The sequence below is a fragment of the Labrus mixtus genome, chromosome 3 (genome assembly GCF_963584025.1).
Source record: "Labrus mixtus chromosome 3, fLabMix1.1, whole genome shotgun sequence".
NCBI lineage: Eukaryota > Metazoa > Chordata > Actinopteri > Labriformes > Labridae > Labrus > Labrus mixtus.
In genome coordinates, this window is record NC_083614.1 from 11,449,285 (window position 1) to 11,463,096 (window position 13,812).

The 13,812-nt window shown below is 42.2% G+C and overlaps 2 protein-coding genes across 2 annotated transcripts in view; one reads left to right on the top strand and one right to left on the bottom strand.

Annotated features, from left to right (window-relative positions):
- mcf2l2 (MCF.2 cell line derived transforming sequence-like 2) overlaps nt 1-13,812 on the bottom strand; it is a 132,694-nt gene that overhangs the window by 57,194 nt on the left and 61,688 nt on the right. The window lies entirely within an intron of this gene.
- On the top strand, nt 264-13,207 carry b3gnt5a (UDP-GlcNAc:betaGal beta-1,3-N-acetylglucosaminyltransferase 5a). The gene is made up of 2 exons (XM_061031367.1): nt 264-578; nt 10,687-13,207. The coding sequence occupies exon 2, from the start codon at nt 11,318-11,320 to the stop codon at nt 12,512-12,514; it is 1,197 nt and encodes a 398-aa protein (XP_060887350.1). The 5' UTR covers nt 264-578; nt 10,687-11,317; the 3' UTR covers nt 12,515-13,207.

The window sequence follows — 13,812 nt, forward strand, 5'->3', positions numbered from 1 at the left end:
TGTTGACAGTTTCCTGTTAAAGATAAAACTTTTGCTTTCACTGAGGTTTCGGTTCCAGTTGCAGGCAACAAGCAATTAGCGCTAATATCCATCCATTATCTTTATAGTGAGCACTTTGGTTTTCTGTTATCCTGTTCAACTCAAACAGGAGATTCTTCCCATGAGCACTGACACTGCATAGTTGTTCCTCCCCTTTTTTAAAAGACGCACCCACCCACCAACCCAGACAACCCACCCACCAACCCAGACAACCCACCCACCAACTCCACTCCACTGACACATATGCTCAGTGTAGGGTTGAGGACGATGAAAGCAGACCTGTGAGGCTCGGCTGAGTTGCCGACGTAGACCACAGGATATGAACAGGGGGAAATGTGAGAGGAAAAAGAAGAGAAGGGGAAAATCTTAGTGACATACTTTGGAAATGAAGAGAGAAAAGGAGAAGTCTTTGGAAAAATAGCGAGAAAGTCACAAGTCGACTGATTCCAGATTCCAGGAGTGAGTGATTTTACAGGAGCTGAGCTGAGCCGAACAGAAGGATGTATCTCTGCCTCACACATGGACTCAGAAACAGTCGGGTAAGTCACCATAACAGTGTGTGTGTGTGTGTGTGTGTGTGTGTGTGTGTGTGTGTGTGTGTGTGTGTGTGTGTGTGTGTGTGTGTGTGTGTGTATGTGTGCTTGAAGGGTGTTGCTCTAAATTGAGTTTATATTACCTCCCAGTGTTCAAGGCTAGAGGTGTCAGCTTGCAGTATCAGACTGACAGACAAAGTTAGATGTGAGAGGGGGAGGGGGGAGGGGGGGGGGGGGGGGGGGGGGGGGTACAAGCAGAGTGTGTCAAGGTGATGAAGTCAAACAAGTAAATAGTCCCAGAACTGAGATCACTTTTTAAGCAGAGAGTCTGCAGAGCCATATCCAGAGTTTACAGGACGGATCCAGCGGGGCGGAGGGGATGAAGCGGGCTTATAAGGCTGAGCAGGATAGCTTAGCAAAAAGAACACACACAAGAGCAAACAGGATGTGAAAACTAACAACCTTCATGTTTACCTTTGGGCAAGTTTTAGCTTCATTTCTGTGGGACTATTTTTTGAGCAAATAACAAATCCTTTAATACTACTTGTCCAATAAAGCCGACTCTTTTGGAGAAACCTAACGCCGACTTAATAAGCTATTTTAAAAGGACCCGCAGTTCTCTTAACACTCCAAAGAATTTACAGTCCTTCATAAGTATGTATGAAGAGGCCTCGCCATGCTTTGGTGTCGTTGTACAGTACCTTTTCAGACATCTAAATATTGTCTTGGATCGTTCGTTCTACATCTACAATACATTATTTTATAAGAGGACAAACCTGTAAGAAATCATTTAATCCAACATATGTGTTTTTATATTTGAACGAAAAGTGCTGATGCCATGTGCAACATGCAAAAGCAACAGTTTGCAAAACAGCTCAACTTAACAAAGAAATAAGAGGTTAATGCAATGACGATTGCGTTGATTTATTTTTTTAAGAACTGATAAGTGTCTGCTGAACCAGCACATGAAACCACCATGTTCAACTGTGATCATTTGGGTCAGAGACCTAATTTGGGTCACACTGATAAGAATGAAGCAAAAGGAAACAGATGTAAGATTAGGGTTAAAGGCAAAAACAGACTCACACAGCAACCTGAAAAAACCCCATAGAGTATATCTGAAAAAGCTGAAAAGGAGAAGAAGAGCTTTTTCACGGGTTGTGAGACTTTTTTTTGGGAAGTAAAAGGCAGCGATGGTCACTGTTTGATTGCAGATTTAATAGTTGTGATTTCTGTGAGACAACATCCAACAACCCATCCCGCTACATCCACCACAAATCTTTTTGTATTGATGATTAATATGTAGACATCAACAATATGTGGCCTCCATTACAACAAGCAATACTGCTGTCATTCATTGTGATTTGCTTTTGTGATTTAATTATTTCCTACAAAACCTGCAATCATGCACTTTGCCTGTTTGCTTAGAACTTCCTGCTCTCTGTCTGTATTTCTGTATTCACCTTTCATTGCATTGTGTTTACTTTACGAAAGCATACATTTTATCTTCACTGGTTGACACTGAGCAAATAACTTTATATGTAAGCTGAGCTGTGTCATGAAGCACACTTTTATGCCGTCTAATTCGTTGTTAAGGAGCTGCTGTGTGGTAACACCAAGCTGCAACCTAATGGAAGTGCAAAATACTGCAGTTCATCAAGTGTCCACTAGGGGCTGGCACCAGAAGCACAGGAAGTCACTATACACACCCATTCAACAAAGCTAGTTTTTACAGCAGAAATCAACATGTTTACAGCCTGGTTCAAAAACCAAAATAAGTCTCATTAACTCGTGTTTGATCGGCACACACTGTACGGGAGGTGAATTTTTTGAAACCTCATCCGTTTTGATTTTATGAAGGATAAGAGTTATTCATAGTTAGGGGGGCAGCTGACCTGACTGACAGATGGGCACGGTATAATGGTTTGACAAGAGGCTTAAAACCCGCCTCAGATCCAGCTCTCAGCCTGTCGTTAGGTTGAATGAAAGTTAGGCTGAGACAGGATTTCCAGCATGGAGACCGCCATTGATGGGACTCCAAAGTCCCCTGCAGTAACAGACGGGTGATGTCACTCACGCTTCGACGCTTCTATTTACAGTGTGTGGGTAACACCTGATATTTGCTATGACATTTGATGCTGAGGCCACTGCTGAAGAATGGTGTCCTTTTAACTGTACATAAATTGATTTTTTTTCCCCACCTCTATTTGTGAACAAAAAGATCACCAAACATGAAAGAGGTTACAGTTTCACCTCTGGGTGGGTTGTGCACCCACGTGCTGGCTGAGCACCAACTAACGTTTCTTGCCCTTTGACTAAATTGTGACATTTTAGGTGCCCTTCCATTTGTTTCTCTTACCGATAAAGTCCTTTATCATTTGCATTACCGGGTGTGCCTGTTTCCAACAGATAGCCTGACTGCTCGTGTTTCTTTGCCTAATGGAAAATGTTGTGGTGATGTCACCGTGCTCCCACATCTCAGCAGTTATTTTGGTAGGCACAAAGTACAACTAGGGACTGCTGGTATGTCCCCAGTATGGGCTTGTAGGGCTCAGCCTCCTCCGTCTTATACAACAAAGATGATAAATGATTCTTTAAATAACTGGCAACAGATTGTTATAAATGTAGAAGCAAACTCTTGCGCTTCAGCCACTCCATAAATGGAGGTCAGGGCTCTCCCATAGAGGTTGTAGTGGGCTCCTTCTCTCAGACAGGATTCAAAGAAAGAATTGGAGCACACAAATCACTTAAGGCACATTTATTCAGGTGCAAAGATTGCTTGAAATGTTGGTGAAAACTAGAGTATCAACCAAACTTTATATTTACAAGAAAAACATGTAATATCTCTAAATGAGCGTCTTTGTATCAGCCCAAGCACCGTAGTATCCTCCTCCATTCACTTCATTGGAAATGAGTGACAGGTGTCAGAGCCCGCCCCCTTCATGTAGCGATAATTTAGGAAAACTTTATTTCAGCCCGCAGGCCACAAACTTTTGACCAATGACACAACTGCAGCATTAGACTGTAGAGATGCTAAGAAGCTAGCTTAGCATTTCTTTACTTATGAAACAATCTATTTTGCAAGACATTTTTTAGTAATATAGATTGTTTCTAAAGTTAAAAAAAAACGGGCCATGCTAATTCTGTTAGCTTGTTAATGGCAAACTCTATGAAATCATTCTCTGGTTTCTTTTGAACTCAGGAAGGTTTCATTTAAAAAAAAGTTTAGTATGTGTGTCACAGACTAGCTGCAAGATGTATCTAAGCATGAAGACTGTATGAATCAACCCACATTGAGTAAGCATGTGCTACCGCAACTCAAATAACAGACATTTTCCACATGCCTGAAATATTACACCTCAAGGGCCGATACCACTCAGTATGTAGAGCACCAAAACCTATGAAACAGTCGTACATTACAGCAGCATAAGAACCTACTTAGGCAGTTCTCAAATTCAGCGAGGTAGGTAGCATGTAATCTGTTCAGTCTGCTTCAGACCACAGTGGAGAAGTTGGACATTTGTTTACAATTAAAGCCGCTCAATGGCGAGGGAAGCAGAGCTTGTAAATGAAGGTTACACGTGAGAGAAAAAACATTTTTATTTGACTCCCCTGCTGTTGAGAGACTTTGTTCAGAATCCTGTTATTTTCTTCACAACGTGGTAAGCTGAACTCATGTGTATTGTCTGCTGAAGTGTCGGTCGAACACATGTTGGTGCGTTGATCTGGCCTCTTTGATTGTTTTCGAGCATAAAGAACAGATCAGTGTCAAATAACAACGCTGCGCAGCATTGGTGTCGGTCAATGTGTGCGACTCAAGATTATGTTCTCACTCTTAAGAATCAGAAAACGGCAGCTCATGAGGGTGAGTCTCATATTCTAAGCTGCCCCACTTTCATTATTTTGTGCCCCATGAGTTCATCGGCTTTTGTTATCTTCAGGCCAACTGAAAGTGAAAAGAAGTGAAAAACACTCGGGGCAGGGGGCATTGAATTTGCTAGCAGAGAGCACAAGGACGTATATGAGCGGTTTGACCACCTTACTGTAACTGTGCTGAGTTATCCATTGATTCGTGTCATAGAGGGGCTGTGGTCCTTTGCCTATCTGTGTTACAGCCTGCACAGACGGTTGTAAGATAACATTACAGTCTCACCTGCAGGCAGCCACATGCCTGAACATTCACAGTCAAACTACTACTGCAGTCATCAGTGTACAACATTAGCTTTCTCTAAATTTACATGTTTTTTACATGCCATCAAAAAGTATCAATCAGTCATAATTAATCAATAAGATCCCATGAGCAAGGTGTTGATACAGAGAAACCTAACTTTGTCTGCAGATGTAAAGTGAATGCTTAGTTTCAGGTGAATACACACATGTGAATGTGTCTGCAGGGCATTCATGTATGTTTACGTGCAGCTTCATGAAGCGTAACTCCAGTTTTAAGTGCCATCAGACTAGCTGCTGGGCTACCAACACTTTGTTTTGACCACATCCCTGTGGTTGTGTGCACCCCAAACAGGTAATATGAGATGTTATTTTCCTGTAAAAACCATAACGTGGGGTGTTACTGCCACTCTTCAAATTAATTCTCAACATTTAAATCTTCTTGTTTTGTTTTCTTTAAGGTCTCAAAGAGAAGATGAATGTCCAAAGTCTCAGTTTAGATCTATTGAAAGGAAATGTGCCACATAGAATTACAAAGAAAGTTGCTGCAGCCCAAATCGTTGAAAACACCTCTCACAAAGCAAATAGCTTATCAAAGTGGAGCATTTTTGGCTTGGCACCTGAAGAAGCCAATCAGATTTCAAGGGGTTGCCCAGGCCACCCATTCAACTACGCCCTTGCCCGGGCCACAGGTCCAACTTTCATGTCGCCAGGCCCCCTCCTGGGTTCAAGAAGCATTGGCCTAACTTCCAACTTGGAAAATGACCATAGAAAGTTTTTTTGCCAAGACCATTCTGTTAGCACTTTGACAAGACAGATGGTAAAGTTATTTTGCTTGTATCAGTACTAATAACAAACCAAAATGACTTCCTCTTAGCATAGCCCTACTCATATTTCTATGATATATATTATATCATATTATATAAATGAAGAGGAAACAGAAAAGACCTCAGTTCCTGTTTGTTTGGAAGAATAACCCTCTTGAACTCTAACCAACAGGTATTTACAGAGGGAAAGCTTCTCTTCTGACCTGATTTCATTATGGTTGAATAGTTTCTTTTAAGAATGATCAGCTGGTCATACATGAATATGTACAGATCACTTCTTGACATGCACAAAGGCTCGACACTTGATCTCCTCGTGGCATGTTCGGTCACAAGACCCATGGGTGTCAGGGCTTCGGCCACATGTTGTCAGAGCTCTCTATTGTTGGCTGACCCCGGTGTTCAGTCAAAATATGCTGCTGTGGAAATATGTGTTCAGCCCATTGTGTGGCAACTTTGTGCAGATGTCAGCAGCTTCTCTGCTCAAGGGCTCTGTCAGGCTAAAGCCCCTCTATTATATGTATTTGTGCTGGGTTGGCACTTACATTCACATTACCCCGCATGTAGTTAAAGACAGTTCGCCAAAATAGTTGACATGGTCAATATACAATAATGATTTTGCTGTCATGGGCCAGTCTATTTCTGTGAACTGCCGTGCCAGTTTTGACAGTAAAAGTGGCTATACACCTCAATGATACAATGATATACACTCAAAATTACAATTTCATGTTGTTTCTATACTTGGGTCACCATAGGTCCTGATTTGACCGGGACCGTCCCGTTTTCAAGCACTGTGTCCCAAGTCCCCACAAATATCTATAAAACAATTTGTATGTTGCAGGTTTGGAACAGTCTCTATACTGATTTTAGTCAACCAAAACACTACACCATGCAACACTGATCCATCTGTCTATATTTAAATTAATGTCGTTGCCAAGGCTGTTGCTGTTTCAACCAATAGAAAACCTCACTAATGCAAGACAAGTCAAAGTTCAACACTGATTTGTCTGTACATGTGTCAATCAATCTCAGTGTTGCAGCCTTTGCTAACTTGCTTGCTTATCAAACAAACAGGACATGCTGCTATTGACAGGTATGCAAGCTGTCATGCTGAAAAGGAAGTCAGTGTTTTCCAAAGACCTCCAGAAGAGTTATGGCTTCCTTCCAGAAGAACCAGCCGTATTAAAACGAGCACAAAGGGTGGGTTCAGGGTGGAAGTAGCACTGTAAATGTTTACTGTTCATGTGTGATCAGTGCATTTAGCGCCTTGAGACCTTCTCTCCAGTCTTTCAGTTACCATTGTTAGGAGCTTGGAACTTCTGCTTCCCTTAGTAGAAACTAATATGGCTGTCTTAAATTTCTCTGAATGCTTAATATTTGCTTTTACCCAAGAAAATGTAAAAAAAAACAAGGGAAAGGAATTGTGTCCTAGCATTAGCAACAGCTCTCTGGAAAATGTACTTTCAAAAACACAAATATGGGTATCTGAGACAAACCATGCATGGAGTTGCTAAGAGCATGTTTTTGGTTGGTTGGTTGGTTGGATGGATTTATACTTTATTGATCCCAAAGTTGCCGATGGAAGATGTTGACTCAGCTTTACAGTTAGTCATTTGACAAAAAAATGCCGTTGAAAGATTAACTTCTTCAATAACAGTTAGCTTTTTCTATTGTAGTCTCCATCGTCTGTCATCACTGAATAAACATCAGACAAACTGGAAACTCAGCAATAAACTTTGTAGGCGTTTGTTGGGGTTAACCCACGATGGTAGGAAAGCAGGTTAGACGCAGGACCCAAATGTCACAAAGGAAAAAGAGAAGACATCGGGAGTGACATGTCCCCACATCAACAGACCATCAGAGCACGTCTTGACAAACAGGAAGAAATATGATAGAAGAAAGAGTATGACCTCACAACTTTCTAATGAATGGTTGTACTTACTTTTACAATAGTTATTTGGTGGGATTGGCCGTATACCTGTGTTACTGTAAATACAACAATGTATGTCATTTATGCCTATGTGAGATGTGTAGGTCTAACCCTGTTCCCCGGGAAACGTATATTTCTAAATGTATTGTTGCACTGACCTAAGTGTCTGCAAAGCAGGGTTATGAACAACAACCTGCTATTTCTTAGATAGATAAGTAAATGAACTGTGCTTATATGGCCCCTCTCTACGGTTCAGACCATTCAAAGTGCTTGACACGCTCTTTCACATAAACAGGTGGCACAGTGCCAATCTGCCCATCAGGGTCAAACCAAACCCACATACACACACACACACACACCGCTATTCCTTCAGGAGCAATTTAGGGTTCAGTGTCTTGCCCCTGGACAAATTAACAAGCAGACTCTTGGAGCCAAGTATCAAACTCTTAACCTTCAGATTAGAAGATGACCCTCTACACAACTGAGCCCAAACTCTAGTAAGCACATCGTGTCCCAGTTGGCATGTTTTGGTTGTGTCGAGTGTACAAGCGCAGTTTATCAGCTGTCGGGATAATGAATACCGTTTGGCAGACAATCATTTCCTAATATCTGTTTCCTCATAGCAGATGTGCCTCTGCAATTTTTAAGAAATCCTCATCGCATCAGTTATACTTTCTCTCTGCAAACAGGGTCAACTTTCTCTCCTACCATGGCTCCTCTTCAAGGTGTTTATTTGAATGAAGTAAAATAAGACAACATGTCGGCCTACTGTGATCTCATACTTCTAATGATGAATATTTGAACTCACCATTCTGAGTGCAACAAAGCTTTTTCAGCGCACACATATTTGGCATAACATGATATCACAAGGGGATAAAAAAAATGCCTTAGATAGCAGCAAACTCATAACTAATTTGGCAGCCAAAGATGCACGATAAATGAATCTGAGGCTCCAATAAAGGACCCGTTAATAAAGAAGTGACAGCAGCAAAATAGAACTACAAAGTGCATGGAAACATAATATTTTCTGTAGATTATTGATGCATACTTTCTGCTGAGATTTATGAAACCTTTATTAAAAAAAATATGCTATCAGAGTACAGTTGGTAGGAATGTGCTTTACAGTCCTGTAGCACGAAGAAGAAGCCTAAAGGATAAAGGACAAACTTATGTACTAAAAATATTTGCTTATATTCTACATTTCAAGGATTTGAACGGAAAAAAAAACTCAGGACTTACTCAAAAAGACACTGCTACAGGCATGAAATCTCTCTCCAAACATTTTTTCATTTGTACCTCCCCCAGATGTGGAACGTGTTACAAATTTAATTCAGTCAGCAAAAGCACTTATTTTCTTCGAAAGTCTGCAGCAGAGATATCACAGCCAGGAGACAAACCATATCAATAAATCTTGAAAACCATTTTCCTGTGTGCTGATAACTGACACACACACATATCCTGCAGAACTCTTAAATACTAGATCGAATATAATATGTAAGAAACTCAGAGACCCAAAAGATGAACATTATACCCAAAAGGCCTGCTATAAACTTAACCCAGCCTTGAATATTAAAGGGAAATATCCGACGATCAACTTTTTGACCTGCAATTAGTGACACAACAATAGATCGAGACTAAATAAGGGCGTAAGAGTGACATCCAACTCAAGCCAACACCCCACACTATAGAGCAGCCTACATGTACAGCTCTCACACACACAACACACCGCCCAGAGGGGGAGGACACGACCCAAAAGAGTTTACCTGTGGTTACCTGTGGTTACCCGTGTGCCGCGCGAATGTGACGTGGTGACGTAGCAACCGCCAGCAGCGAATCCAACATGCATGCACACAGTGGAGGATAGTTAAGGGGCGACCACGACTAGAAATCATTTCTCAGGTGACCGCTGAGTTTTCAAGGTCTTCATCTCCGTGAAACTCGGATCTAGATATACCTTCGGTGAGTTGCACATTTTCGTTGGCGTGATTCGTTGTTGTTTTTTTCTGCCGCTGCTCGATTAATCCCGCTACTCTAGTTTACTGAATGACTTTTAAAACAGGCGGTGGAAACCGTATAGCCTACCTGTCTTCTGTTCCCCTTTAAATCACATTTCACACACGCGTCCTGCGCCACGAAGCATCCACGAGAAGGAACCTTAATGTGTAGTTTTTTGTTGTTGTTGTTGTTGTTGTTGTTGTTGTTGTGAGACTTCACTGCATGAGGTCTACGCGGTGTCACAGAGGAAAGGGGGGGGGGGGGGGGGGGTCAACACACTCTAACTCACCTGTATATCCTCACACCTTACATTGTTTATTTTATTATTATTATTATTATTATTATTTGGTTTGATTTGATTTGTAACCTGGTTGTCATGGTTACCCTGTTGTCTGCTTTTTTGCCTGCTTCATTTTGCGCAGCGTTTATCTGTTAAATGCGCCCACTGTAACTCATTCATGGATTAACCCCCAACCCCTGTCTTCCTCCACATCTGATAACATTCAGCCTTTTGTGTGGGTGTTTTACGTGGTGTGGATTTGCATGACACACAACAGACGGACAACTAACGTATCTAGTGGAGGCAGAATAATTGACTGAAAAGGCCTACAACACAAAGACACGACCAGCAACAAATCAAATCTTATAAGAGGAGTCGGAGGAATGACCCATTAATTAAGAGTAATGTAGCCTCGCCCAGAGCATGTGGTATGTTTGCACTGTTGTTTGCATGTGTTGTGTTTGTGTGTGATGTGAAAAATGCATCTAATTGGCATTCTTTAAAATTGTCAATATGTGTTTTCTCTCATTAATTAACTGGACTTTTACTAATCCAACATAAGTAGTGAGGAAATATTCAGTGTATTTTTTTCCCTTGGAGCCCACATCTGGTGTTGACTGACTAGTAGTCTGAAACCCACAGACATTTGAAAACAAAGAATAAAATCCAGATAAAAAGAGGCATAAATATTCATTTTTATAGACGCTGGGGCCTGACAGTATATTATTGATTTGTGTGATGACTGAAGTAATCCATTAATTTGCTCTGATCACCAATCAATGCAATTCATTGAAATAATGTACAAAGTACTTTGTTTGCTCATTCTTTAAAATGAAAAAGAATTGTTGGGCATTTTGTTCCCTCTTAAATCTGTTGTCAAAGCTTGTTTAAGTCTAATCTCGTGTCTCTCCTCCTCAGGTCCCAGGTATTTCTGTGACACAGTGACCTCACAGTAACCCAGAAGAAAGGAGGAACAAGGGAAGTGGAGTAGCAGGGGAAAGCTAACCAGGGGTCCTCGGGAACGAAGACCCAGGCCTATATTGATTTTTTTTAATCTGAAGGAGGGACACTGAACTTTACCCGGAGCTTTTTGCAGCCTGGCTCACTCACTATGAGGGAGTGGAGCCTTTGTTCTACACAGCGGAGGAAGATCAGTGACGGTGCACCCAGACTGCTAAAGAGCCTGACAAAAGCCTACTGGACTTGACAACATCAAAAAAGAAAAAAAAAAAAACAGTTTGTTGGACAGGAGGGGGAGAGGAAAGAGGATACGTGTGAGACGAGACAGACGACAGACGGTAAAGCAGATGAGATATTATTGAAGATGATTGGATAGATGAAAGGAGCGCTACAGGCAGATGTTTGAGCCAAACGAGGAGTCAGGCTTGAAAGTGAATGGAGGCAGAGATGAAATAACAGACTCTACCATCAGAAAGAAGTGGAGACGCGCAAGACAGACTCAGAAATAGATCCAGGAGAGTGAAATTCTGGATCAAGAGGATACATGCTGTCAGTATTCAAAGAGCAACAGAAATAAGAATTAGCCGCAATGTTCATGAACTTCCGCCGAATCCACAAGTGCCAGTGTGTGCAGCTGCTCACCACCGGCCTGGTCCTGTGCATGGTGATGGTTTGCTGGGAGGAGCTGGACCACCACGTTGTCAGCCACATGAGGTCCTACACCTACCGCTACCTGGTCAACAGCTACGACTTTCTCAATTCTTCCTTCGTCGTCACCACCAACGATCAAAAGAGAAAGAACGGTGCCAACAGTGTGAATGGTTTGGGGAGCTACCCTTACCTGATCAACCACCCGGACAAGTGCGGAGGTGTTGGCAGAGAAGGGAAAAGATTTGACGAGGTCCTCCTGCTTTTGTTTGTGAAATCGTCACCGGAGAACTTTGAGCGGCGCCAGGCCATCAGAGACACATGGGGGAACGAGAGCTTCGTTTGGTCCAAGCTGGGGGACAGCGTGAGGTTGGTGTTCGCCCTCGGTGTGCACCCTGAGGAGGGGCACAGATCCTTTGTGCAGAGCGCGCTCATGCGGGAGGACGAGAGCTACGGCGACCTGATTCAGCAGGACTTTCTGGACACTTTCCACAACCTGACTACCAAACTCATTATGCAGTTCCACTGGGGCTACAAGTACTGCTCTCAGGCACACTTCTTCATGTCGGCAGATGACGACATCTTCGTCCACATGCCCAATTTGGTTAGGTACCTGCGGCAGGTCCTGGGTAGACAATCGCGCGCTAAGGACCTTTGGGTGGGGCATGTCCACAGAGGAGCCCCTCCAATTCGCCGCAAAGACAGCAAGTACCACGTTCCCTATGAGCTGTACCCCTGGCCATCCTACCCGGACTACACTGCAGGAGCTGGGTACGTGGTGTCAGGGGACGTCGCTGCTAAGATCTACCATGCGACCTTGGTGCTGAACTCCTCCATGTACATCGACGACGTCTTCATGGGGATTTGTGCCAAGGCCATGGGCGTCTCTGCCCAGGAGCACGTGTTCTTTTCAGGGGAGGCCAAGGCTCCGTACCACCCCTGCATCTATGATCAAATGATCACATCGCACGGTCACGCCACAGATGTGCGATCTCTTTGGCGGGAAGCAACAGATCCTGCAGTGTACAGCCACTCTAGAGGATTTGTGGGTAATTTGTACTGTACAGTAGTGAAAGTGATGCTTCTTTGTCGGCCATATTACCAGAACACTTACTCCTGTATGGCCGCTTTTACATGATTCCTGTCCCGTGAAGACACACGGAGTAATGAGAACTTAATGTACCACAGACAAAAGATGGTACCTTATACAAAGTTTTTTGCCATTTTTTTCTCATTATATTTAACATTATATTTCACAATTTGTTGACTGTATTTGCTATTTTGTAATAAAGAACACATCTGTTCTGTAAAGCAAAGAAGACCCACTGTTCTTGAGTCATCTGCAGGATCATTTTTTACTGTGTCAACAGAAGAACCCTTTTTTGAATTAATTTAACAGTCTTGAGAGTCTGAAGCTGACATCTAAACCATCTTTCAGAAAGAGTGTTATTAATTCTGGTGTCACTGAAGGACGTCACTTTTCTTTAGATCTTAACTATGATTTCTTTTTCAAATGGAATCTACTTGTGAGATATCATTTATATAACCAAAGGTGTGCAAAGGCAGCAACCAAGGTTTGATGGATGATACTGTTTTCTCAGCCTCAAACTACAAAGCTCTTATTTCAAAATGTGTATTCTTATAAAGGGTTTTTCTTTAAAATCCTTTAAGTATTAGACTGATGCCAATGCAGAAGTGGAAAAAACCTGCAGTTCCTTGAGTGTCCCCTTGAGGCTGGCTGCAAAAGCACTGGAAGTCACATACACACCCATTCTAAAAAGTCAATTTTTACAACAGAAATAAACATGTTTACATCCTGGTTCAAAAAACACGTTTTGTGTAAAAAGCTTATTTCTTTACAGAACACTCAACGGGGGGTGATTTTCTTTTTTAATAAGTCATCCATTTTCACTGTATAAAGGTTAAGTATTTCATACCAAGAGGCTTGGTGGATTTGACTGATGAAAGAGGGCACTGTAGCTGTTTGTTAGTTTGAATTCTTATTTCCAGTACATTGACTGCAATAGGTGAGATCAAAAGTCCCCACAAACCAACGGGTCCAAATCTGTAAATATTAATGGACGAAGCCTGAGTGATGTCACCTATCTGTTCCTGCAGGGGGTTCCGGAGTGTCATCAGCAGCAGCTGCCATGCTGGAAATCCTGTTTCAACCTAACTTTCAGTCAACCTAACGACAGGCTGAGAGCTGGAGCTGAGGCCGGTTTTAAGCCTCTTGATGAACCAGCTACGCGCCTTTATAGTTGTTTTTTAAAAATCCACCCCCCGTAAAGTGTGTGCCAGTGATGACAATAACTAATCAGACTTATTTCTTTTTTGTACCAGGCTGAAAACATGTTTATATATGCTGTAAAAACGGCTTTTTTGCATGTGGCGTTTATGTGACTTCCGGTTTTCCTGGAACCAGCCTCTAGTAGA

What these genes read in the sequence shown, in the direction of transcription:
- b3gnt5a (XM_061031367.1), top strand. Translation starts at nt 11,318, where the DNA reads ATGTTCATGAACTTCCGCCGAATCCACAAGTGCCAGTGTGTGCAGCTG.